This window comes from Tarenaya hassleriana, unplaced genomic scaffold, assembly GCF_000463585.1.
Source record: "Tarenaya hassleriana unplaced genomic scaffold, ASM46358v1 Cleome16, whole genome shotgun sequence".
Lineage (NCBI taxonomy): Eukaryota > Viridiplantae > Streptophyta > Magnoliopsida > Brassicales > Cleomaceae > Tarenaya > Tarenaya hassleriana.
This window is the reverse complement of record NW_010965019.1, coordinates 257,881-258,720: the sequence shown is the minus strand read 5'-3', so window position 1 is coordinate 258,720 and position 840 is coordinate 257,881. Positions and strand designations below refer to the sequence as shown.

Genomic DNA, 840 nt, shown 5'->3' with positions numbered 1-840 from the left:
ACAACAGTACCAACTAATTCGCTGAATTTTTCTTTATTTTACATTTTAATTTTATTTGATTAAAAATAATTCCAATAAAGAATAGTAAATTTACGGGACAGGATTGGGTTCTATTTCCCAAAAAAGTTGTAAGCGAAGGCTCGTTGTTGTACACCTCCCCTTTAAAGAATATCATTTAAAATGAACGTATATACGTATTGTTTCGGCCGAAAAAGCCGGGAAACCGCACCGCTGATTACAGTTTTAGCGACGCGTGGCCTTTTTGTATAAATACTAAACGTTAGGGGTAATATAGTAATTCTCCTGCTCTCCGTTCCTAACAGACCAACGCTACAAAGGCTAAGAAACAACCAAACAAACAAACAAACCTCCTTTGGTATTTTTTTTTTGTAATTGAAAAAAAAAAAAATCGCTCTCTGTAACCGCATTCTCGGTCCTATGGCCGACCCAGAGGTAAAATTCGCTTCGTCTCGGCATATTTCGAGTTTATCTTCCCGATTCCGCGAAAAAAATTCAACTTTCCATTGGTTCTTTTCTTCCTCTCTTTTGGTTGCGGTTTCTATCAGGCAGATTATTTGTTCTGGTTTCGTTTCTTGTGTCAGATTTTGATCGAAAGCGGTGTTTCTAATGTGGGTCTTGACTAATCTTTTCTGGGTTTGCGATGATTTGTTGTTCTGTTTCTGTGCTTCGGTGTTTTTCCGGGTCGGAAACAGAAATTAACAGCGTTGAAGAAGGTTTACGCCGACACGATTCTGAACACGGCGAAGGAAGCAGCGGCCCGTGTGGTTGTGTCCGAGAGAAAGGCGCGTGGGTATCAGCAGGGACTGGCTTCCGGGAGGG

The 840-nt window shown here is 40.8% G+C and overlaps 1 protein-coding gene across 1 annotated transcript in view; it reads left to right on the top strand.

Annotated features, from left to right (window-relative positions):
* Window positions 1–363: 363 nt before the first annotated feature.
* The window catches only part of LOC104809226, a 4,001-nt gene continuing 3,524 nt past the window's right edge, over window positions 364–840 (top strand). The window contains exons 1-2 of the mRNA XM_010535128.2: window positions 364–453; window positions 714–821. Coding sequence (XP_010533430.1) covers window positions 439–453; window positions 714–821 — 123 coding nt within the window. The 5' untranslated portion in view covers window positions 364–438. The remainder of the gene's footprint in view (window positions 454–713; window positions 822–840) is intronic.